The sequence below is a fragment of the Heterodontus francisci genome, chromosome 5 (genome assembly GCF_036365525.1).
Source record: "Heterodontus francisci isolate sHetFra1 chromosome 5, sHetFra1.hap1, whole genome shotgun sequence".
Lineage (NCBI taxonomy): Eukaryota > Metazoa > Chordata > Chondrichthyes > Heterodontiformes > Heterodontidae > Heterodontus > Heterodontus francisci.
The window spans coordinates 152,717,244-152,740,882 of NC_090375.1; the positions used below are offsets into that span (position 1 = coordinate 152,717,244).

At 42.1% G+C, this 23,639-nt stretch overlaps 1 protein-coding gene across 2 annotated transcripts in view; it reads left to right on the top strand.

The window, feature by feature from the left end:
- The window catches only part of pdcd6ip (programmed cell death 6 interacting protein), a 116,594-nt gene that overhangs the window by 12,814 nt on the left and 80,141 nt on the right, over positions 1-23,639 (top strand). For both annotated transcript variants that reach the window (XM_068032256.1, XM_068032257.1), the window contains exons 2-4: positions 5,753-5,807; positions 10,613-10,682; positions 22,186-22,313. In XM_068032256.1, the coding sequence (XP_067888357.1) occupies positions 5,753-5,807; positions 10,613-10,682; positions 22,186-22,313 (253 nt within the window). The remainder of the gene's footprint in view (positions 1-5,752; positions 5,808-10,612; positions 10,683-22,185; positions 22,314-23,639) is intronic.

Sequence of the window (23,639 nt, forward strand, 5' to 3'; positions counted from 1 at the left end):
ATTGTGTTTGAAGAGTGTTTAAATTGGTAGGTGGATGAACATCAGGATATACAAGTAGAAAAGAGGAATAAGGTGCATAATGTCAAAATGTTGGACAGTACTAGAAAAGGGAGTAGTTCCGTATTAGATGGGAGTGGATTAGAAGGAATACAAAGACATGATTACAATGCATGTGTGTAAACGCACAGAGTATGGTGAATAAAGTTGGTGAGCAACAAGCACATATAGCGGTATGGGAATATGATGCAGTGGCCATAATGGAAATGTGGCTTAAAATGGTGAGGACTAGGCACTTTACTTTATATAAAGTATTCAGAAAAGATAGAGAAAACAAGGGATGTGGGGTGGCTGGACTGATTAGGGAAGACATTGTTGTGTTGGAAAGGGAGGATGTCTTTGAGGGGGCAAGGACAGAATCCATTTGGTTAGAATTGAGAAGTAAAAAGGGCATAATTATGCTACTCTGGGTATTCTATAGTCCTCCAAATAGGGGGAGAGACATAGAGGAGCAAATCTGCAGGGAAATCACAGACGTGTGCAAGAATTATAGAGTGGTGATATCGGGAGACCTTAATTACCCCAACCTCATTTGGATAATTCTAGAGCAAAGGGTATGGAGGGGGAGGCATTTCTGAAATGTTTTCAGGAGAACTTCCTTGATCAGTGTGTTCTCAGCCCAACTAGAAAGGGGGCATTGCTGGATCTCGTGCTCGGAAATGAGGTGGACCAAGTGTCTGTGGGGGAGCACTTGGGTAAGAGTGATCATTGTTCCATAAGGTTTAGACTAGTAATGCAGAAAAGCATGGAATTAGATAAAATGCCTAGATTGGAAGAGGGCTAATTTCAGTACGATGAGAAGCCAGTATGAAATAGAACCCAAGACTGATGGGAACAGCTATAGTGGAACAATGTGTTATCTTTAAGGAAGAGATGCTTCAAGTCCAGGTTAGGTACATTCGAACAAGTGTGAAAGGTAAATGAACCAAAAACAGGGCGAGGGAGATCATGATTAAACAAACAAGAGGATGTATGATGCAAGTCAGGTACATTCTTCAAGTGAGAACCAGGCCATATACAAAACCTTGAGAGGGGAGGTAAAGAAGAAAATAAGACTGGCAAAGAGAGAATATGAGAATACAATGGCAGTCAACATACAAGGGAACCCAAAAATCTTCTACCAGCATGTAAATAGTAAGTGGGCAGTAAGAGGTGTATTGCGGCCTATTTTTGCTTAGAGGCGCAGGGCAAGGCTAATATATTTAATGAGTACTTTTGTATCAGTGTTCACTAAGGAAGTGGAATCTAACAAAATATTGGTAGAAGTGGAGAGAGTAGAGGTAATGGATAGGATAAAAATTGAGAGGCGGGGAAGGTACTAAATGGACTGGTTATACTTAGGGTAGATAAGTCAACTGGTCCGGGTGGCTTGCATCCCAGGTTGCTTAAGGAAGTGGGGATTGAGATAGCGGAAGAGCTTGCCATAATTTTCCAATCTTCCCTGGATGTGTGGAAGGTGCTAGAGGATTGTGAAGTGGCAAATGTGACACCCCGATTCAAGAAAGGGTGTAAGGACAGTCCCAGCAACGACAGGTCAGTTAGTTTAACATCAGCGGTGGTTAAGGTTTTAGAAAGAATAATCAGGGAAGAAATCAACAGACACTTGGAGAAGTTTAAGTTAATTAAGGAGAGTCAGCACCGATTTGTAAAATGGAGATTATGCTTGATGAATCTAATTGAATTTTTTGATAAAGTAACAGAGCAAGTTGATGAAGGGAATGCGCTGGATATTGTTTATATGGATTTTAAGAAAGTGTTTAAGTTATCACATAAAAGGCTGGTTAACAAAATTGAGGCATATGGAATTGGAGGGAATTGGATAAAAAATTGGCTTATGGATGGAAAACAGCGAGTCGAAGTAAAATGGTTGTTTTTCAGACTAGAGGATGGTAGACAGTGGTGTTCCCCAAGGGTCATTGCTGTGCCCACTGCTTTTTGTTTTGCTGTATGTAAATGACTTGGATCTTGGTATACAGAACAGAAGCTCAAAATTTGGTGATGACACCAAACTTGGAGGTGTGACAAGCCGCGGATGATACGAACTGTCTGCAGTATAAATACAATGGCTACAAGAGCAAGTCAGAGGCTGGGAATTTTGCAGCGAGTAACTCACTTCCTGACTCTCCAGAGCCTGTCCACCATCTGCAAGGCATAAGTCAGGAGTGTGATGGAATGCTGTCCACTTGCCTGGATGGGTTCAACTCCAACTAGAGGCTCGACACCATCCAGGACAAAGCAGCCTGCTTGATTGGCACCCCATGCACGAACATTCACTCCCTCCCCCACTGACACACAGTGGCAGCAGTGTGTACCATCTGCAAGATGCACTGCAGCAACGCACCAAGGCTCCTAAGACAGCACCTTCCAAACCCACGACCTCTGCCACCTAGAAGGACAAGGGCAGCAAATGCATGGGAACACTACCACCTTCAAGTTCCTGTCCAAGCTACACACCATCCTGACTTGGAACTATATTGCTGTTACTTCACTGTAGCTGGGTCAAAATCCTGGTACTCCCTTCCTAATAGCACTGTGGGTGTACCTACACCCGACGGACTGCATCAGTTCAAGAAGGCAGCTCACCACTACCTTCTCAACGGCAATTAGGGATGGGCAATAAATGCTGTCCGCATCCCATGAATGAATTTAAAAAAAAAAAAAGGACATGGATGGGCCAGCGGAGAGGGCAGACAGGTGGCAGATGGATTTAATACGGGCAAATGTGAGGTGATGTATTTTGGCAGGAAAAATAGGGAGTGGCGATATATACTTATTGGCACAGTTCTAAAGTGTTTGCAGGAACTGAGGGACCTGGGGGTGCATGTGCATTGATATTTGAAGGTGGCAGGACATATTGAGAGAGTGGTTCGTAAAGCATATGGGATCTTGGACTTCATAAATAGAGGCATTGAGCACAAAAGCAGGGAAGTTATGCTGAACCTTTATAAAGCTCTGGTTAGGACCCAGCTGGAGTATTGCATCTAGTTCTGTTCGCCACGCTTCAGGAAGGATGCTTGGCGGGCCGAATGGCCTGTTCCTGTGCTGTACTGTTCTTTGTTCTTTGATGTTAAGGTCCTTGAGGATGCAGAGGAGACTGACCAGAATGATTCCAAGAATGGAGGATTTTAGTTACGTCATTAGGTTGGAAAAGCTGGGTTTGTTCTCCTTAGAGCAAAGGAGATTGATGGGAGATTTAATGGAAGTGTACAAGATTATTACAGGTTTAGATAAGTTAGACAAGGAAAAGCTGTTCCTGTTAACTATTGGTACAAGGACTCGGGAACACAGATTGAAGGTTTTGGGCAAGAGATGCAGGGGGAGTATGAGGAAGAACTTTTTTACGCAACGGACCTGGAACACTCTGCTAACAAGGGTGGTTGAAGCAGCGACATTCAATGACTTGAAGAGGAAGTTGGATGGCCACTGGATGCAAACAAACTTGCAGGGCAACAGGGATCGAGCGGGTGAGTGACACTGACTGGATATCTCTGTGGCGAGCTGGTAGGGACTTGATAGGCTGAATGTCTGCCTTCTGTGCCGTTAATGATACTCTGAATCGTCAGCATGGATTTCAAAAGGGCAAGTCTTGCTTGAGTTTTTTGAGAAGACAGAATAGACAGTGGTATTATCGTAGATATTTATCTGTATTTTCAAAAGGCTTTTGATAAGCTGCCCCATAATTGACTAATGAATAAGGTCAGAGGAATGTGGAGTTAGGGAACAAGGGGAAGAATGTCTTCAAGGCAAAAAGCAGAGTGGGAGTAAAGAGTAGTTATTCAGAGTGGCAGAAGGTGGGAAGTGGTGTTCCACAGGATCAGTGCTGGGACCACTGCTGTTCACAATTAACATGAACCATTTGGACTTTGGAATCAATTTCTAAATTTGCAGATGGCACCAAATTTTTTGGGGGTGGTAGTCAATACTGAGGAGGACTTGAGGCTTCAGTATTTGAGGAGTTAAAAATAGTACAGAACATTGTGCAATCATCAGCAACCATCCCCACTTCTGACCTTATGATGGAGGGAAGGTCATTGATGATGCAGCTGAAGATGGTTGGGCTTTGGACTCTACCCTGAGGAACTCCTGCAGTGATGTCCTGGGACTGAGTTGATTGGCTTGAAACAAACACAACCATCTTCCTTTGTGCTAGCAATGACTCCAACCAGCGGAGAGTTTTTTCCCTGATCCCCTTTGACTTTCATTTTGCCAGGGCTCCTTGATGGCACACTTGGTCAAATGCTGCCTTGATGTCAAGGGCAATCACTCTTTTGATCCATGCAAACATCAACTGCTGATGGAAGTAAGGCTAGAAATTTTAGAGGTGCTGGCCACAGTCTTGCAATCCTTCTTAGATACATGTGTGGTGCCAAAGAACTGGAGGATTGTAAATGTTACCCCCATGTTCAAAAAAAAAAAGGGGACAACGATAAACCTGGCAGTAGTGTGGCAAGGAGAAAATGAACAGCTACTTCGACAAGCATGGACTAATAAAGGAGAGCTTGCATGGATTGTTGAGGGCAAATCGTGTTTGACTAACCTGATTGAGTGTTTTTGAGCAGGTAACAGTGTGTCGTAGAGGGCAGTGCAGTTGATGTGTGCATGGATTATCAAAAGGTGTTTGATAGAGAACCACATATTAGGCTTGTTAGCAAAATTCAAGCCTATGGGATAAAAAAGGTTGTAGTAGCATAGATACAAAATTGGCTAAGGGAAAGAAAATGGAGAATTAGGGTGAATGGCTGTTTTTTGAAGTGAGGGAGGTATACAGTGGAGTTCCTTAAGGTTGCTGTTTGGAAGAGCTGGTGTAAAGTCAATGGGCTGAATGGCCACCTCTTGTATTATGATTTTAGAGCCTTACTGTTAGTCTGTTGTGCAATAGCTTTTCCGAATTCAGGGTTGGATGTATTATAGTATGTTGTAAATGGCTGTATTGCTCTGCTGTGATGTTGCAAGGTGTACTCTGTAACTTGTTAAAATGCTTGTCCCATGATTGCAGGATGAGTGAATCCTTCGTTGAAGGAGCTGCCATCAGTGCTTCTCGGAGGATCATTGCAGTGTATCCTGGGCCTTATGTCATTGCTTTTGGCCTGTTGTATGCAGGCATTGCTCTGAAAAATAGTGGATCGTGTACAAAGTGTTCATAATCCATGAAGGAATGAACATGGCAAAAATTGAACAGTTAATTTGTGGCAAAAATTAATGTGGAACATGATAGTTCAAAAAAAAATTAAATTCTGGGTGGCTGCTATCAAACAAATGTCATTTGGCCAGAGGAAAACTTTCTTTTATATGATTGCTTGAACAGTTACCAATTACGAATTATTATAAAATATTCAAACAGTTTTTTTCTGTAACTTCAGTTGGTTGTTTTGAGATCTGAAATGCCCTGTAATTTGAAGAAGCTTTCTGAAGTCCTTGTGCAAAAGGTTGTGGTTCAGTAATCTTAGAACACTTCAAATTTAAAGCCATTAGGCTGACATTTCAGTGCGGTACAATGTGAGGTATTGTTTTTGGATAAAGCATTAAACCGAGGCCTCATCTGCCCTGCATGTGGACATAAAAGATCCGACTGCACTATTCAAAGAAGAGCCAGGAGTGTTCTCAATGTTCTATGATTAAATCTCAAAACAACTCTACATGTAGATGTAGTGAAAATGTAAAATGCTATGTCCTAATTGATTGACTTCTCTTTCAGGTATTATGATCAACTGTGTGCCATTGAGCCCAAGTTTCCATTCTCAGAAAATCAGGTATCGTCATCTGTGTTTTTATCTCTGTAAATAAATGTTTTGCATTGATTTGTTAAGTCCTGTTCATCCCTGTACTTTGCCAGCGAATTCTGCATCAAAGTGGTCTATAATGTATTGTTCACTTGGTCTGCCCCCTCGGGTGGATGTAAAAATTCCCATTGCACTATTCAAAGAGGAGCAGGAGTGTTTCCCCAGTGTCCTGATCAACGATTATCCCTTGACCAGCATAATTGAAACAAATTATCTGATCGTTTATTGCTGTTTGTGGGTCCTTGCTATATACAGATTGGATGCTGAATTGGCCTACAGCACAACCGTGAATGCATTTAAAAAGCCATTCGTTGGCTGTGAAGCGCTTTAGGATGTTCCGAGGTTGTGAAAGGCCCTTTTGTAAATACAAGTTCTTTTTTTTTCTCTGGTTGCTGGAAAGAGTCATTATCTCCTTCACACTGGTTCTGTTTTAAAGATGAATGTAGTCCATGTTTTTCTGTCATCCATGTTCAGAAATTTTTTTTATGTTTTTGTTCTGCTTATCCTTGGGTGTTAAAATTTGATATTGGGTAGTAAGTTATCTTTGCCAGTATTCCTATACATTAAAATAAACATCTTTATCAGGAAAAGTCAGTTTAGGATTCAAATATATAAACGTTGTATCTGTTTCTTTCTGCATTGCTAATTGTCACTTAGCAATTGTCCAGACTTTTGAACTTTTTCTTAATGGATAGTTCCTTGCAGCGAAGTTCACTGAATGTTAACTTGCCCTACTGAGTTTGGTATTGAGAGCATTTTATGGATCCTGGCTTTGTGTTGGTGCATTCTCTACTAATCCCAAGGGAATCGAGGGATAGGGCGGGAAAGTGTTGAAGTAGAAGATCAAGCATTATCTTATTGAATGGCATGTGGGAACCTTTGGTCTACTCTTTCTCCTGTTTCCTTTTCTGACAGCCTGTTGCAAAGCTCCAGGTCTATAAAATTTATGCCAGATGAGCCTATAAGTAACAACTGTATGCGCAAACAGTGTTGAGTTGCTTGCACTTGGTTTTGTTAAGTCTTGAGGGCTGAGTATGATCACAGTTCAGGAAACATCTACTGTAGAGATGCCTTGTCAGCCCTGGAATATTCACATCAGTTAAACTCCAGGTGATCATCGTTTTCTCCGGCAAAATTTGGTCAGTCCTGGAATATGTTGATTTTATTGAACTTTATGTTAAGGGAAGAAATAATCATGTTAACTCCTCTCACAGTGATGTCCTTCCATGATGAAGAATACTATGTTTAAGCTGTAGTGGCTGGTTCAGAAAATAGAATGGAATTCACTAATTTACAGTTGTGTGGAATTGAGGGCAGATCATAAGTTCAAGGTTCTTTCACAATCTGTGCACTTGCCAAAATGGAGGGCATTTATCTATGTAGAACACCGTCCATTTCCTTGCTTTAAATTTACTTGGTTTTTATGTAATGAAAGCACTTGTATAGAATATGGGTTTGCACCTTGCAGTTCTTTCCTGTGTATGTTTCAGTATTGGCCATGTCATGGGGGAAAGCAGTTCCCAGAATGTGAGAGAATGAATCCAACCCGTAGTGCTGCATAGAGGTGTTGCAGTGCAATGCAGGAGTTGCATTTTTGATGACTATTTACAAGTGTGGTTCAGCAGAGGCTAAGGAAGGGCTGGTTGAGTGGCTTAAGGAAAGAAAATAACACTAACGTGTAAGATGAAGTGACAGCAGAAAGATGTCAGTTATGACTTCAATGTCCCATTAAAAATGGTAATCTCTGCATTAACAAATATTACCCATTATTTACCATGGTCTTTGACTGCACTCAGTCAAGAATGTGAATGCAATTGAACAGGAAAAAATAATTAGACATCTGTTGGCATTATTTCTTAAACACCTTCAGTGTACCTAACATTTAATCAAATAAAGACTAATTGCTGTTTCATTCATTCAAAACTGTTCAGTTGTTTTTTTTTTTACGTACATAGAATTGAGTTGCAAATTCCATTACCAAGAATTCTACAGCACAGAAACAGGCTGGTGTTTATGCTCCACATGAGCCTCCTCCCACCTTGTTTCATTTCGCCCGATCAACATATCCTCTCTTCCTTTCTCCTTCATGTACTTTGCCAGCTTTTCTTTACTAGCATCTATGCTTGTCGCCTCAAGCACACCATGTAGTAGCAAATTCCACATTTTCACCACTCTCTTCTGAAAAGAATTTTCTCCTTAATTCCTCATTAGATTTATTGGTGACTACCTTGTATTTATGACCCTAGTTTTGGACCTCCCCACAAGTGGGAACATTTTCATAATGTCTGCCCTGTCAAGCCCCTTCATTATTTTTAGCCTTGAATCAGGACACTGTTCAATTTTCTCTTTTTGACCCGAATACTGATTCCCTGATTCTTTTGTATCCGATAACTAATGAATGGTCTAAGGGGAAGTTGTTGCTTTTGAAACTAAGCACTGCTGCTCCTCATGTCTCCTCTTGCTTTGTTCCCTTTCTAGCATAGAATGTGGGTTTATTAAATGAAATAGCAGAGCTCAAAGTATTTCTTCACCATAATTGATCTACTTGTGCTCTCTCCTTACCCAACTTGAAACAAACCAGAAGTTCAGAACCTTTTCAGTTACCCCCTAATGTTACATCATCACATGTAAATTTCAAATCTAATACAAACTAATTCCCTATTAGCCTGAGTGAAACTTATCTCCATCCTAAGGGCTGAGAGTTTATGCCGTGAGTACCTGAGTTACACAAGCAAGGAAGATATGTGCTCAGTTGGCTTGTCTTCGTGATGCCAGTGGTAGGGGTATGGCAATTGGACTCGTACAGAGAGAGCAAATTGGGGTTTCTGCTTCTGATCATTCAGCATCTGTGGACTTGTACCCCAGCAAGGGAGCAGTGCCATCAGAGATGCAGAAAATTGGCAAAGAAAATAATTAGTTTGACTGGAGGTAGTGCCAAGCGAGACTCCAGAGGAAAAGGAGGCATTTCATTACCTCCTCTACGATTCCAAAACATGTCACTGAGGTTGAATTTTTGCTTTGGGCACAATTGGGAAACTGAACCCAAGTTGTGCTGGTTTTCTGAATTGAGGTTACAGTTCAAGTTTCTGCATAATCATAAATATAAAAGCCTGGAATTTGTGAAGTAGAGGCACTCGTTACTAACCTTGAAGTGAGCCTCGCTCAGAGATCAAGTGATTTCTTTTGTGAAAATTTCACTTCTATCTTTGTGCAGTGGTACTGCAGCTGATTGCAGTATTCCTTACTGGGTATTCCTAGTATAGAGCTGGAGTGATGTCATCAGGCTGTCTTTTAAATCTATTAAAAGATTTTCACAGACAACCAAACAGGCAACAAAAAGCAGCAAAATAAAATCATTTTTAAAAGTTTTTACACAGAACAAATTAAAGGTTAGGACATCTACCAGGGGTGAAGGTAGCAGCTAAAATATTCCAAAAAGTGCATGGAGATCCCTGTGTGGGACAATGAGATAGTGTGGGGATTGTGGGACAGTAGGTTGTTGCAGGGGTGGGGAGGGGGCAGGACCGTGGAGGGATTTGAAAACAAGGAATTGTAACACTGAAGGTTTGTGCAAACTCTATTGGAATGCTTTGCCCTGCTATCTATACAGTGTAAGGTAATTTAAAAAAAAAAGTTTGTTCATTTCTTCTAAGATATGGGCAACACTGGTTTGGTGTCAGTCAGTGCCTCTCTAGTTGCACTCCAATTGAGTGGCTTTCTGGGCACTTCAGAGAATATTAGGAATCAACCATGCAATATGGAGTCTCATGTACTCTGCACTTGGAGAGTTGTAAACAGTTCTAGTTGCCATATTATAGAAAGGATATAGAGGCACTGGAGAAGGTGCAAAAAGGTTTACAAGGGTGATACCAGAAATGTGAGGTTATACCTATCAAGAAAAATTGAACAGGTTGGGGCTCTTTTCTCCAGAAAAGAGAAGGCTGAGGGGTGACCTAATAGCTGCCTTTAAGATTATGCAAGGGTTTGATGGGGTAGATGTAGATGAGATGTTTCCACTTGTGTGTAACAACATCAACTTGTATTTATATAACATCTTCAATGTAATTAAATGTCCCAAGGTGCTTCGCAGAGGCATTGTAAAATAAAAGAGCAAAACAAGAGGCCATCAATATAAGATTGTCCACCAATAAATGCAGTAGGGAATTCAGAAGAAACTTCTTTACACGGGGTGGTGAGAATGTGGAACTCACAATCACAGGAGTGGTTGCAACAAACAGTAGAGATGGATTTTAAGGGGAGGATAAGTATATGAGAGAAAAAGGAATAAAAGGATATGCAGATGGGGTTGGATGAGGAAGGATGGGAGGAGATTCGAGTGGAGCATAAATGTCAACATGGACTGCTTGGGTTGAATGGCTTGTTGCTGTGCTATAAGTTCAATGAAGTTATCAAAGTTCAGTTTAAACCTACTAACTATTTAACAGCACTGCACGAATATAGAATTATATTTCCAGGGCCATTTCTGCTGTTCATCAAATTTTATTAGTCATGTCGCTGTTAAAAACCCATTTACACCTGATTGAACCAGGTGTAACATTTTATGGGGTTTTGAACAGTGACAAGGGAGTGGGAAAGTTGAAGATCTCAGTGTTTTCATGATTTCACGTCAAGGAATGGGGCATCGTCACTGGTAATGCAGTTACATAAAAAAATGTATCCATTAATTGGTAGTGCAATGAAGTTTTAATTTTTAGAGTTGGTATTACAAGAAACCTAGCAATTTGAGACTTGATGCTTTTTTTTTCCCTTTAAAGCTTTGTTTAACTTTTACCTGGAAAGATGCATTTGATAAAGGATCACTGTTTGGAGGATCTGTTAAGCTTGGTAAGTACTTGTTTATTTCATGGTATTGCCCAGGGACAAAATGAAAAAAATCGTTGCCTTAACTTTCCCCCCTTCTCTTTCACACCAATTATTTTTCTCCTGTTCTGTTCCAGCAATCACTTCTACTTACCCCTCTCTCTATCTCTCTTTCTCCCACACACTTGCCCCTCTGCTGGTGTATTTTCCTGTGTACCTTCCCGTCTCCTTTTTTCCCTTTTCCTGGTGGCAGACTTCAGCTCCAATAGCCTCAAAAATGATCCCCTCTGTCCTTTTTTATTTTTTTTCCATCTTGTTTCTGTAGAGAAGCACTTGACCTGCAATTGATGGATGTATGTGTGATCCCGAGCTTTGTTCACCTGCCACTTTAATTCTACGCCCAACTTCCCCTCTCACCTTCTGTCCTTGGCTTCCTACACTGTTACTATGAAGCTCAACATAAGCTCGAGGAACAGAACCTCATCTTTCAATTTAGCACTTTACAAACTTCTGGTCTCAATCACAGAATTGTTACAGCTCATGTCTGCAACAGCTCTCCAAGTGAGCATTTCACTCAGTGCCATTCCCCCGCCTTTTCCCCATAACCTAGCACATTCTTCCTTTTCAGCTCGGTGTGTAATTCTCTTTTGAATGCCTCGATTGAACCTGCCTCCACAATCTCTGGCAGTGCATTCTAGATCCTAACCACTCGCGTAAAAAAAAAAAGTTTTTCCTCATGTCACCATTATTTCATTTGCCAAATATCTTAAATTTGTGCCCTCTCATTCTTGATCCATTCACGAGTGGCAACAGGTTTTTTCTGTCTGCTCTGTCCAGATCCCTCATGATCTTGAATACCTACTGCAAATCTCCTCTCAGCCTTCTCTAAGGAAAGCAGCCCCAACTTCTTCAATCTAACTTCGTAAATGAAGTTCCTCATCCCTCGAAACATTCTCATGAATCTTTTCTGGACTCTTTCCAATGCCTTCACGTTTCTGAAATGCGATCCCTAGAACAGGACGCAATGCTCCAGTTGAGGCCGAACCAGTGTTTTATATAAGGTTAACATAATTTCCCTACTCTTAGACTCTATACCCCTCGAAATAAAGCCAAAGGTACTGTATGCTTTATTAATGGCTCTCTCAACATGTCTTGCCACTTTCAATGACTTATGCGCGCACACGCCCAGGCCTCTTTGCTCCTGCATTGAGTTTGACAATTTTAGATCATCATCTTTGCTCACACTTTTGTTTTGGCAGACAGCTGTTGGTGATGATTCTGCTATTTCCATTTACAGCCCCTCTGGACCCATCATTTGCTTCTTTACTAGTCCCATTACCATCTTGTTTTACCTTGCACAATCACTGTTTTGTCATTTAATCCCTCTTGTCTTCACACATATCAGAGACCTTCCCTTTTGTTCTGCCTCCCCTCCTTCCTGTTCCTGCCTCTGTACTTGCTCAAAACCTGTTACATCTACAGCTTTTCGAGCTCTGACAAAAGTTCATCAACCTGAAATGTTAAATGTTTCTCTCTCCACACATGTTGCCTGACCTGCTGAGTATTTCCAGCATTTTCTGTTTTTGTTTCGGATTTCCAGCATCTGCAGCGTTTTGCTTTTGTATAAGTAAATCTTTAACTGTCTTAATTACAGCCACCCAACCTCTATGGCAGTGAAAATAACCTTTTATAAGGGTAGTGTATCATTTCTTTGCATTTTAATTATTTTTTGAGAATTTAAAAGATTAAAACGTTTAATTTTTTAAACCTTTTGTCTCTTTATAGCTCTTTCTTAATCCCATCTTTTTTCACTTTATTTTACTTTCTCTACCTGATTTGCCATGGAGTTAAATATTCTAAATATTTCAAGTACTGCCACCTGCACTTAGTGCTTTCAATGTGTCAAAACATCCTAAGGCTTTTCATGGTGGTAGAGAGTAAAGAGGGGAGAGATCGGAACATCGGAGTAGGAGTAGGCCATTCAGCCCATCGAGCTTGCTCCGCCATTCAGTTAGATCATGGCTGATCATCTATCTCAACGCCACTTGCCCGCACTATCCACATATCCCTTGATGTCATTAGCATCCAACTGTCTATTGATTTCTGTCTTGAATGTGCTCAATGTTTGAGCTTCCACAGCCCACAGGGTTAGAGAATTCCAAAGATTCACTGCTCTCTGAGTGAAGAAATTCCTCCTCATCTCCGTCTTAAATGGCCTACCCCTTTCTGAGACTATGTCCCCTAGTTCTAGACTCATCAGCCAGGGGAAAGCATCCTATCTACATCCACCCTGTCACGCTTAGTAAGGATTTTGGAACTTTCAATGAGATCATCTCTCATGCTTCGAAACTCGAGACAATATAGGCCCAGTTTCCTCAATCTCTCATAACACAATACTGCCATTCCAGAGGTTAGTCTGGTGAACCTGTTGCACTGCCTGTATGACAAGTTTATTCTTCCTTAATGAGGAGACCAAAGCTGTACACTATACACCAGGTGAGGCCTCACCAAGGCTGTATACAATTGCAGCAAGACTTCTTTACTCTTGTACTTAAAACCCCTTGCGATGAAGGCCAACATGCCATTTGTCTTAATTGCTTGCTGCACCTGCATGCTGGCTTTTAGTGACTGAACAAGGACATCCAGTCCCTTTGGACATCAACACTTCCCAACCTCTCATCATTTAAGAAATACTCTACCTTTCTGTGTTTTTTTTTCTACCAAAGTGGATAACTTCCCACTATCTGCCATGTTCTTGCCCATTCACGTAGCTTGTCCAAGTCCCCGTGAAGCCTCTTTGCATCCTCCTCACAACTTACATTCCCACCTAGTTTTGTGTTATCAGCAAATTTGGAAATATTACATTTGGTCCCCACATCCAAATCATTTAAACAGCTGTGGCCCCAGCAGTGATCCTTGAGGTGCCCCACTAGTAACAGCCTGCTATCCTGAGAATGACCTGTTTATTTCTACTCTCTGCTTTCTGTCTATTTACCAATTCTCAATTCATAGCTCTAATTTTGTTTACTAACCTGCTGTGTGGGGCCTTATCAAAAGCCTTCTGAAAATCCAAGTACACCACATCCACTGGTTCTCCTTTATGCTACAAGTAACATTCTCAAAAAAACTCCCAACAGGTTTGCCAAACATGATTTCCCTTTCATAAATCTATGTTGACTCTGCCTAATCATTTTTTTTTAACTGTTTAGTGATCACATCCTTTATAATAGATTCTAACATTTTCCCTACTACTGATGTCAAACAGCTCTGTAGTTCCCCGTTTTCTCTCTCACTCCTTTCTTAGATAGTGGGGTTATCTTTGCTACTTTTCAGTCTATAGGAACCTTTCCAGAATTTATATAGAATTTTGAAAGATAACCACCAATGCATCCACTATCTCTATATCCACCTCTTTCAACACTGTAATGTTGCTCATCTGGTCCAGGGGATTTATCAAGCTTCAATCCAGTTAATCTTTTGACTACTACCTCTTTATTAATACTATTTTATTTCAGTTTCTCATTTTTAAAAGCCCCTTGGTTCCCTAGTATTTCTGGGAAATTTTCTGTATCTTCCTCTGTGAAGACAGACACAAAGTAATTGTTTAATTTCTCTGCCATTTCCCTATTCTCCAATATAAATTCTCCTCCGCCTGTAATGGAACCACATTTGTCCTTGCTAATCTTTTCCTTTTCACATACCTGAAGAAGCTTTTACAGTCCGCCTTTATGTTTCTTGCTAGCTTGCATTCATATTCTCTTTCCCCCTTTCTTTTACTGTTTCTTGGTCATTCTTTGCTGGATTCTAAATTGCTCCCAATCCGTCAGTTTACCTCTTTTCCTGGCAACCTTATAAGCCACTTCCTTTGATCTAATGTAATCTTTAATTTCTTTTGTTAGCCACGGTTCATTCATCTCTCCTGTTGGTTTTTTCTGTCTTAGAGGAATGTATATTTGTTGTAGACCATGTAATACTTCTTTAAATACTAACTATTGCCTGTCTACTGTCAAATCCTTTATATTTTCCCAGTCCACCATAGCCAAGTTGCCCCTCATATCTTCATTGTTTCCTTTGTTCAGATTTAAGACCCGTGTTTCAGAATGAACTATATCACTTCCAAACTTCATGTAAAATTCCATCATATTATGGTCACTATTTCCCAAAGGCTCCTTTGCAGCTAGGTTGTTAATTAGCCCTGTCTCATTACATAATACTAAATCTAAAACAGCCGAACCCTAGTTGGTTCTTCAATGTACTGCTCCAGGAACCCATCTGGCATACACTCTAGGAATTCATCCTCCACAGCATTAGTGCTGATTAGGTTTACCCAGTCTACATGTAAATTGAAGTCACCTATTTTTACTGTTATATGCCCCTCTAATTTCTTGATCTATACTGTGTCCAACATTGCCACTACTGTTTGGTGGCCTATAAAGAATTTCCATCAATGTTTGCTGCCCCTTTCTGTTGTTTAGCTCCACCCAAATTGATTCTACATCTTGATCCTTAAATTTAAGATCCTCACTAATGTACTGATATCATCCCTTGTTGAGAGCGCTACCCCACCTCCTTTTCTTTTTTGTCTATCCTTCCGAAATGACGAATACGCTTGAATATTCAGTTCCCAGTTTTGGTCACCCTGTCACCACATCTTTGTAATGGTAATTAAAGCACTGTTGGATAGCCTTATCTGGGAAATTCCCGACCTGAACCCGACACATGTCGTCTGGTCCTGTTGGGTCGGGTAGCAGGCCTTTACCCATGTAAAGGCCTGCTATCCGACCTGATCCCGACGGGACCCGATGATATGTGTCGGGTTCGGGTTGGGTCGCACTTCCAGGCCTGGCATTCGGGCTTGGTTGGGTTTCTTTTGCAGACCTTTAATGGCAATTAAATCATATCCATTTACCTCTATTTGTGCCTTCAACTCATCTTCCTTGCTGCGAATGCTGCATGCATTCAGATAGTGTGCCCTTAACTTTGTCTTTTTAACATTATTCCACGTTCTGATCCTGTTTGATGCTTGCCTTCGCATCGTCTGTCTTTTAATCTCACGTATTACTTTTCTACTTCCTATTGCCAGTTTTGCTTACCTCCAATCTTCACTTCCTGCCACACTCAGATTATCAATTCCCTTTTTGCTAGATTGCTCTCTTGCCTTCTCCACTCTCTCTAAATTATCACATCCTCTCACTTGATCCCTCACCCCCACTATTTAATTTAAAGCCCTCTCTGCCACCCTAGTTATACCTCTCACCAGAACACTCGTCCTGGCAGGGTTCAGGTGAAGACTGTCACAGTGGTACAGCTCCCATTTTCCCCATTACTAGTGCCAGTGCCCCATGAATCGAAACCCATTTCTCCCTCCCCAATCTTTAAGCCACCCATTTAACTCTCTGATTTCTCATCAACACTGAGCTGAAGCTCTTCGAGCTGTAGACATTGCAGACGTGGTTGATATGGACATACTGGCGTCCATGAGGTCCCACATACTGCAGCTGAAACACATCACCTGCCCTGCCATCTTTATTTTGTGTTAAATAACTAATTAATTACTTTCTTATGGACAGACACCGATCAAGTAGCCTAAAAATGTGGTCAAAGAGGGGTTTTAGACGGAGAATTCAAGAGTGCAGCGGCATGATGAGTGGATGCAAGCCAAAGTTGGAAGATGTAGTCTGTAGTGTAGGGCTAGAGAAGGCCGTGAAGGTGATGGTGGCTGAGACTAGATTTTCAAATCAATGCACTTTGTGAATAGTGTTACAACGGAGGTGGGAGGAGTGCACTGTTTGTTCTAGTTCCATTTCTCCATGGGTCACAACATGTATATAAATTTTTTCTCACTTACTGATATGGTCAATCATGGACTGTATTTTTATCCCTGAAAAAAACAGGCCAACAAGGTTTCTTTAATAAACAAAAAATTATCAGTTTATTATAAAACAGGTCTTAACCAGTAATGAAGTAAAGCATGAACATACAGCTTGAATTATTCAAGTTCCCTTTTTACCGTAGTCCCTCACACTCACAGACACATATGCGCTGGTTAACGTTAAAAGTAAAGGGATTTTGTTTTGAGAGCTCCATTATATACAATAAAACACGGCCTGAATACTTGCTCATTCTTGAAGAAACAGCAGATGAGATATGTTGTATTCCAAAACTGGCATACGGTCTGGCCTCTGAGGACATGTAGACTGGTCACTGGGATCTTTTAGGACATTTCTTTTCAAGCGGCATTGAGAATTAATTTAGCAGACTTTTCTTCAAAGACAGGAGACGAGATGAGTTGATACAGTGGACTTCTCGGTGTCTTTTAGAGAGGTGCTGGAAAGCTGAGCTGGGTAGTGGTCTTCTCTCCTTCCCTGGGAATTCTCTTCTCTCCTTGGAAGTTCTCTTCCTTTTTATGCAGTGCAACCCCAACTCAAAACAATTCAAAAGCAAAACAGACAACAGGAGGTCAACCTTTTGACCCCCATCAATGTTGACCTGCCATTGCTTTGTAAAAAAACAACTCCAGGTGTCCAAAGTTCTGTTATTTAATGAGCTGGAAGTCAGGTGGTTTCCCAGAAAGGCTCGTTTTCCTCAAGACTTCTCGGTGACCCTTTTAATAAAAAAAAAACACTTCCAGGGACTGTTTTTCAAAGTCAAATGGCCTCTATATAAACTGCCGCCCCCCCTCCCCCCATCCTTTGTAAACTCCAATTTTTAAAATTTCTTCAATCTTTCAAAAATGAATCCTCAAAAAATATATTTAACAAAACACAGAGGCACTTTCATAACGATAGGGAGCCAGTGGAAGTCAGTGAGGACGAGGATGATGAATGGGTGGGACCTATTATGGGATGCTAAGCCAAACAGGACACCGAGGTACTGTACACAAACAACAGTGAGTAACTTAGCAGCAATAACTTTTTTAACTGCACTATAAAATTCTGCGAACAAACTCCACATTCAAAAGTATACTAAAGTAAATGTCAAGGTACTGTTTAGTCGTACTATTAACCTGCCCACAGCCTATGAGATTGGCTTGCAGAATGAAGTATGGTGGTTAAATTAATCCGAAATGATCAAACTTAATTTTTTATTCTTTTGAAAGAACGTTTATTTTTCAGCTCCTGATGAAGGAGCGAAGTCTCTTGACAGAAGAGGACAGAAGAAAGTTTGTGTCAGGAATCTTGGCTGGGTTTTCGCCATAGAGGCGAGAAACAGGAGTCTGGTTTGTTTTTGGGCCAGAAACCCGTCTCCGGTGGGAAACTGATTAAAGTTAAGATTTTCACTGGGGCGAGCCCTTAGTTGATCTGGAGATGGCTTTCCTGTTCACTTAGAGCCAATGGGGGTGGGAACGGAGATGGGTCAGATGAAGTGTGGGATTCATTTAAACTCCCTTGGCAGCCATCACGTGGCTGCTGGTTGTCCTGAGGGAGAGATCTGCAGTTTGTGCCAGAGACAACTTCTGCATCAGAGGGAAGCGAGATGTCACAGGGGAGGCAGAGGCCTGGTACCCGGGCCAGGGCAGCCCCTCACTTCATCAATGTCGACCTGGATCATAGAATCACTGAATTGTTACAGTGCAGAAGGAGGCCATTCAGCCCATTGTGTCTGCACTGGCTGTTCGAAAGAGCAATTCCCCTAGTGCCACACCCCCACCTTCTCCCTGTAACGTTGCACATTCTTCCTTTTCATATAACAGTCTAATGTCCTTCTGAATGCTTCAATTGAACCTACCTCCACCACCCTCTTCAGGCAGTGCATTCCAGACCTGAATAGCTTGCAGCGTGAAAAAGTTTCTCCTCGTGTCACTTTTGCTGCTTTTACCAATTACTTGAGATCTGTGCCCTCCTGTTCTCGAGTGGGACCAGTTTTTCCCTATTTACTCTGTCTAGACCCCTCCTGATTTTGAATATGTCTATCAAATCTTCTCTCAGCTGTCTGTTCCTCAAGGGAAACAAAGAACAGAATAAAGAACAGTACTGCACAGGATCGGGCCATTCGGCCCTCCAAGCCTGTCTAAACTAAAACCTTCTGCACTTCCGGGGACCGTATCCCTCTATTCCCATCCTGTTTATGTATTTGTCAAGATGCCTTTCTCTGCCCAAGTCTCCAACGTCGCTATCGTACCTGCTTCCACCGCCTCCCCCTCAGCAAGTTCCAGGCACTCGCCACCCTCTGTGTAAAGAACTTGCCTCGCACATCTCCTCTAAACTTTGCCCCTCGCACCTTAAACCTATGTCCCCTAGTAACTGACTCTTCCACCCTGGGAAAAAGCTTCTGACTATCCACTCTGTCCATGCCACTCATAATTTTGTAAACCTCTATCGTGTCACCCACCTCCATCGTTCCAGTGAAAACAATCCGAGTTTATCCAACCTCTCCTCACAGCTAATGCCCTCCAGACCAGGCAACATCCTAGTAAACCTCTTCTGTACCCTCTCCAAAGCCTCCACGTCCTTCTGGTAGTGTGGCGACTAGAATTGCACACAATATTCTAAGTGTGGCCTAACTAAGGTTCTGTACAGCTGCAGCATGACTTGCCAATTTTTATACTCTATGCCCTGACCGATGAAGGCAAGCATGCCGTATGCCTTATTGACTACCATATCCACCTGCGTTGCCACTTTCAGTGACCTGTGGACCTGTACGCCCAGATCTCTCTGCCTGTCAATACTCCTAAGGGTTCTGCCATTTACTGTATACTTCCCACCTGCATTAGACCTTCCAAAATGCAATACCTCACATTTGTTCAGATTAAACTCCATTTGCCATTTCTCCGCCCAAGTCTCCAACCGATCTGTATCCTGCTGTATCCTCTGACAATCCTCATCACTATTCACAACTCCACCAACCTTTGTGTCGTCCGCGAACTTAATAATCAGACGAGCTACATTTTCCTCCAAATCATTTATATATAATACAAACAGCAAAGGACCCAGCACTGATCCTTGCGGAACACCACTTGTCACAGCCCTCCATTCAGAAAAGCACCCTTCCACTCGGTCTATGACTGAGCCAGTTCTGTATCCATCTTGCAGCTCACCTCTGATTCTGTGTGCACCTTTTGTACCAGTGTGCCATGAGGGACCTTGTCAAAGGCTTTACTCAAGTCCATATAGACAACATCCACTGTCGTTCCTTCATCAATCATCTTCGTCACTTCCTCAGAAAACTCAATCAAGTTAGTGAGACACGACCTTCCCTGCACAAAAGCATGCTGCCCCTCGCTAATCAATTAATTTGTTTTCCATTGGGAGTAAATCCTGTCCCGAAGAATCCTCTCCAATAATTTCCCTACCACTGACGTAAGGCTCACCGGCCTATAATTTCCTGGATTATCCTTGCTACCCTTCTTAAACAAAGGAACAACATTTGCTATTCTCCAGTCCTCTGGGACCTCACCTGTAGCCAATGAGGATGCAAAGATTTCTGTCAAGGCCCCAGTAATTTCTTCCCTTGCCTCCCTCAGTATTCTGGGGTAGATCCCATCAGGCCCTGGGGATTTATCTACCTTAATGCTTTGCAAGACGCCCAACACTTCCTTTTTGATAACGACATAACCCAGACTATGTACACTCCCTTCCTTGGACTCATCATCGACCAAGTCCTTCTCTTTGGTGAATACTGATGCAAAGTACTCATTTAGTACCTCGCCCATTTCATAGAGAGAGAGAGATACAGCATTGAAACAGGCCCTTCGGCCCACCGAGTCTATGCTGACCAACAATCACCCATTTATACTAATCCTACATTAATCCCATATTCCCTACCACACCCACCATTCTCCTACCACCTACCTGCACTAGGAGAAATTTACAGTGGCCAATTTACCTATCAACCTGCAAGTCCTTGGCTGTGGGAGGAAACCGGAGCACCCGGTGGAAACCCACATGGTCACAGGGAGAACTTGCAAACTCCGCACAGGCAGCACCCAGAACCAAACCCGGGTCTCTGGAGCTGTGAGGTTGCGGTGCTAACCACTGCGCCACTGTGCTGCCCTGGCACAGTGGCTCCACACATAGATTCCCTCCTCTGTCCTTGAGTGGGCCAACCCTTTCCCTGGTCACCCTCTTGCTCTTTATACACGTATAAAAAGCCTTGGGATTCTCCTTAATCCTGTTTGCCAATGAATTTTCATGACCCCTTTTAGCCCTCCTGACTCCTTGCTTAAGTTCCTTCCTACCGTCTTTATATTCTTCAAGGGCTTCGTCTGTTGCCAGCCTTCTAGCCCTTACGAATGCTTCCTTTTTCTTTTTGACTAGGCTCACAATATCCTTCATTATCCAAGGTTCCCGAAACTTGCCAAACTTATCCTTCTTCCTCACAGGAACATGCCGATCCTGGATTCTAATCAACTGACGTTTGAAAGACTCCCACATGTCAGATGTTGATTTACCCTCGAGCAGCCGCCCCCAATCTAAAGTCTTCACTTCCTGGTGTTGCCCCTCATGGCCACTGAGCCTAAAATCTGACAGTTGTGTTCTCATTGCTAGCTAGAGCCTTCTATCTGGGCAACTGGCCCAATTGTCCATGGCAGCGTAGTCCCCTGCTCTTCTGCTGACCCCATTCAAAGCCCAAGCACTGAATACCCACTCCCCCGCCACCTGCACAGCACCATGTGCACCCCTTTACAAGTGCCAAGTCCCCCATTGCCCTGCTGACGCTCTTTTGGGGCTATGACTGACTCCCCACTCTTTACCTGCATCCCTTCAGTTGATCTGTTTCTGAAGCTGCGGGTAGCGGGTGCGCCCCTTTCAAAAAAATTTAAACTTGAAACCTTGACAAGCTCTTAACGAGCTTTTAAACAGATTTATTTGGCTTCTGTTAGCAGGAGAGTGGGATTTCTGCCCCACGTTCCTTCTGTCCGAAGATTCAGCCCCGTGTCCAGCATGCACCTTCGTGGCCGCCAATGGTGATGGCAGACAGTATGGGAAACTTTGTTCAAGTGTTCACTGAATGATTGGCGAATACAATTGGCTGTTAGGTAGCTAGGGTGCATTGTCAGGCAATTTTTGTTCACTGACAGAGGGCCAATAATGGTCGTCGCTAAAAGGCAATAAAATGTCACAGGTATAGAGCAGGGCATCTGCATAATGCTAATGGCTCTTGCGTTTCCACGGCCATGATTAGCAACTGCTGAATTAATCCCCAACTGTTTGGCCTATTTAGAAAGATGTTCAAAAACATGTTGAAAAGTCAGGGTAAATGAAAATTGGATCAAGTGCCTAATTCGCGACCCCTTTTTTTGCTGGTGTTTGAAGTTCAAATTGTTTCTGATATGTTCACTATCTCAGTTTTGTGTTTTATTGAAATCCTTGTGCAACCACTGAGTTGGTTCATCCCTGTTATTGAATTTTAATACCGCATTTCAAATGCACCTCTTCAGTTAAGTGCAAGAGATATTTGACCTTTGCAACACAACCTAGTTTCTTTAAAATTTCTTAGCAGGAACTGTATAATACTCAAAAACTGTGGTTATTGTTTAGAGAATTTTAGGCACTTTTTAAATATAATTTCTTACATTTGATTGCAGCCCTTGCAAGTTTGGGATATGAAAAGAGCTGTGTACTGTTCAACATTGGAGCTCTTGCCAGCCAAATTGCAGCAGAGCAGAATCTGGAGAACGATGAAGGGTTGAAAGCAGCAGCTAAGTATTACCAGGTGAGCAGATTTCACTGTTAGAAAATCTGTTGTCAAAGTTTTCCTTTTTAATGTTTTTTTTTGATTGTAGCCTCACTCTCTTGCCTCCAAGCCCCATCCCAAGTTTCTCCGAGATATTCTTCCACCTTTTACCCCTTCGGCCTCTGCACTGAGTCACTTCTCACCTTGATTTCAGTCTTGAGTTACTTACTCATCTCCACCTTGAATGTCCTTGTACCTTTTACTCTCGCCCATCTTGGTTATTTCCTTTTCTGGGGTCCCCATCGTTACTCCTTCAAGTCCAACGGGTACAAACTTAGAATTGTGGAAGTAAGCGATTCCAGCCATCCTGTCTGTGCCAGCTCTTTGAAAGAGCTATCTAATTTGGCCCCCTTGCCTGCTCCTTCCACTTAGCTGTATAATTTTCTCCTGTTATTTATCCAATTCTTCTTTGAAAGTTACTACTGTATCTGCTTCCTTTACACTTTCAGGCTGTGCATCCAGTTCACAACTTGCTGCATTTTTAAAAAAACCCTCCCCATTTCACCTCCGGTTCTTTTACCAGTTACTTTAAATCTGTGTCCATTAAACCTAATAGTGTGATCGCAGTTTTCCAGATTCTCTCCCAAAGCTAGATTCAGCACCTCCTCTTTGTCCTTTCAAAAGCAAAATACTGCACATGCTGGACATCTGAAATTAAAACAGAAAATGCTGGATATACTCAGCAAGTCCAACAGCATCTGTGCACAGAGAAACTAAGTTAGCGTTTCAAGTTGATGACCTTCCTTGCTGGGATGGAAAATGCTGACCGTGTTCTCTGGTGCACATTTCAGAAATTGCACCTCTTTGCCCTTCACACTGTTATTTTCCTAGTCTATATTCGGATAATTGAAGTTCCCTGTTATCGCTATCCAATTCTTGCATCTTTCTGAAGTTTGCTTGCAAATTTGCTCCTCTACCTCCTCCCCACTATTTGGTGGCCGATAGTATACACCAGCAGCATAATATTTCCTCTTTCCCTTAACACTACCCAAATAATGAGTCTTTGAACCCTCAAGTGCATCATCCCTTTCCAGGGCTGTAACAGGAGCTTTGATCACTACTGCTGCCCCCCCACCTTAGTTTTGCCTTCTCTATTTTTCCTGAATACATTGCAACCAGGAATATAAAATTGTCATTCCTCCCCTTGTTTGAACCAGGTCTCTGTTATTGCCACGATGTCATAATCTTATGTGGCAACTTTTAGCTGCAACTCTCTAACCTTATTTGGAATACTCTGTGCATTTATGCCCATACATCCTATACTTAGCTTAATTTGCCTTGTATTTCTTCCCTGGAGAACAGCCC